Source organism: Galeopterus variegatus, unplaced genomic scaffold (genome assembly GCF_000696425.1).
Source record: "Galeopterus variegatus unplaced genomic scaffold, G_variegatus-3.0.2 Scaffold247, whole genome shotgun sequence".
NCBI classification, from domain to species: Eukaryota; Metazoa; Chordata; class Mammalia; order Dermoptera; family Cynocephalidae; genus Galeopterus; species Galeopterus variegatus.
The window spans coordinates 493,671-494,879 of record NW_007726358.1 but is presented as its reverse complement, the minus strand read 5'-3'; the positions used below and the strand labels follow the sequence as shown (position 1 = coordinate 494,879).

General features: G+C 35.6%; 1 protein-coding gene across 1 annotated transcript in view; it reads left to right on the top strand.

The window, feature by feature from the left end:
- Window positions 1-1,209, top strand: part of KCNJ1 (potassium inwardly-rectifying channel, subfamily J, member 1) — a 4,372-nt gene that overhangs the window by 1,567 nt on the left and 1,596 nt on the right. The window contains exon 2 of the mRNA XM_008566501.1: window positions 1,130-1,203. Within this exon, the coding sequence (XP_008564723.1) occupies window positions 1,130-1,203 (74 nt within the window). The remainder of the gene's footprint in view (window positions 1-1,129; window positions 1,204-1,209) is intronic.

Sequence of the window (1,209 nt, the reverse complement as noted above, 5' to 3'; positions counted from 1 at the left end):
AAGAGCTTAATTCATTCACTGAATCATTCCATTTATGTTGATTGAATAAATGTAAGTATTCGTAGACAGTGCTAGCAGCTAGGATACAGGAATGAATAAAACATGGTTCTACCTTTATGGAATACTATTTAAACTAGTGCTCCCCTGTTCTGCAGCTCCGTGGCGGGGAAGGAAGTGTGAGATACTGGTGGTGATCCTTAAATTATTCCTTTTAGGAATCTTGGTCAACCCTGGAGAGAGAGTAGGGGCTGGCTTGCCACATCCACTGAGAAAGCCTCTGAGATCATCTGGTAGGATCTGAGCTCTGCTCTAAATAGTGTTAGGTATTAAAATAATGAAAAGGGAATTTGACCAAAACTCATCTTAAATGTTTTAGGAAAATGTAACTTTAGATTATGAAATTTAATGACTGAGGCACAGTGTGGTGGAAGTTGCCCAGGCTGCAGGCAGGGAGCCTTGTGCTGTGGTGGTCATCCTGCCACTGTACATCACTTTGGATAAGTCATTCAAACTTTCTGAGTCTCAGTTCTCTCATTTGATAAACAAGAGAAGTGAATTTAGTAAGGATTTCTCTCGATATGAGTCCCAATAGCAGTACACAGATGATTTCGGTTGTATATTGATGTTTTTCTTTTCAGTTACTTATTTTTATATAATAAAATGTAAATATTACAAAACACATAAATAGTGCTTCAAGCTTATGGTTTCACAGAAATTATTGCTTAGCATAAGGCTAAATTTATTATAGAAAAAATGGAGTTGATTTGAAGAATAATATCAAATTAATAAAAGTAAAGGTTGTGATTGGTTATCACAAACATTTTTAAGGTGTGTGTGTTACTGACAGAGGTCAGAAAACATTTGAGTATATGATCTCTTATTTTCCTTCCATTTCTATCTCTCTGTAGTTATTTCACCTCTTTATATTTAAATAATATGGTCTTCCAGTGGAAAGTTTCTATTGGAAATAGCATTGTGGTATCCAGAATAAACTTGTCAGCCTGCCCAAATGACCAGTAGTTTTGAATAATCTTTTCATATGTAGTTAGATCTTTACGTGAGTCACTAGTTCACCATTTCTATAAACATAATCCTTTTTTTTGTTTGTTTTCCTTCAATGTGTTTTCAGATCAGGGTGTTAACAGAAAGGATGTTCAAACATCTTCGGAAATGGTTTGTCACTCGCTTTTGGGGACGTTCTCGGCGAAG